The sequence below is a fragment of the Cynoglossus semilaevis genome, chromosome 20, assembly GCF_000523025.1.
Source record: "Cynoglossus semilaevis isolate Cse_v1.0 chromosome 20, Cse_v1.0, whole genome shotgun sequence".
Classification (NCBI taxonomy): domain Eukaryota; kingdom Metazoa; phylum Chordata; class Actinopteri; order Pleuronectiformes; family Cynoglossidae; genus Cynoglossus; species Cynoglossus semilaevis.
This window is the reverse complement of record NC_024326.1, coordinates 15,065,180-15,065,806: the sequence shown is the minus strand read 5'-3', so window position 1 is coordinate 15,065,806 and position 627 is coordinate 15,065,180. Positions and strand designations below refer to the sequence as shown.

Genomic DNA, 627 nt, shown 5'->3' with positions numbered 1-627 from the left:
AGGGTCAGGGTGGTGGTCAGGCTCAGGGTCAGGGTCAGGGTCAGGTTCAGAGTCAGGGTCAGGGTCAGGGTCGGGGTCAGGGTCAGGGTCAGGGGTCAGGGTCAGGGGTCTAAGAATGCATTATGTCCGTGTGATGTCCTGTCCTGTGTGTACACAGTGGCAGTCCATCAGCATCACTCTGGTGGAGAAGGTCCAGATCATCGCCGTCTTCCTGGGTTCTCTCTTCCTGGTCTCCAGCGTCTCCTGGCTGCTCTGGTCTGCCCTCAGCCCTCAGGCCGTGTGGCAGCGCCGCGACGTTCTCTTCCAGATCTGCTACGGCATGTACGGCTTCATGGACCTGGTGTGTGTAGGTGAGGACAGGGGACGGGGGACGGGGGACAGGGGACAGGGGACACAGCTGAGCAAATCCTTCCTTCTCTGTTGTAACAGGTCTGATCGTCCACGAGGGGGCAGCAGTGTACAATGTCTTCTTGCGCTGGAGAGCCGTCAATCTGCACTGGGACGTCCAGAGCTATGACAAGACCTCAGACCTGGAGGACCTGAGTACAGGACGCCCCCTGCTGGGACCCAGGACGCTGTGGCTCCCCCTGGACACCCTGAGCCACCCAGGACCCCTGGACTCCACTC

At 60.9% G+C, this 627-nt stretch overlaps 2 protein-coding genes across 2 annotated transcripts in view; both read left to right on the top strand.

Moving 5' to 3' along the window:
* marchf11 (membrane-associated ring finger (C3HC4) 11) overlaps window positions 1-623 on the top strand; it is a gene marked incomplete at its 3' end in the record, with an annotated part of 5,633 nt that extends 5,010 nt beyond the window's left edge. The window contains exons 3-4 of the mRNA XM_017042134.1: window positions 158-350; window positions 430-623. Of these exons, the coding sequence (XP_016897623.1) occupies window positions 158-350; window positions 430-623 (387 nt within the window). The remainder of the gene's footprint in view (window positions 1-157; window positions 351-429) is intronic.
* Window positions 1-627, top strand: part of zmynd11 (zinc finger, MYND-type containing 11) — a 33,525-nt gene that overhangs the window by 28,154 nt on the left and 4,744 nt on the right. The gene's annotated exons all lie outside the window — the stretch shown is intronic.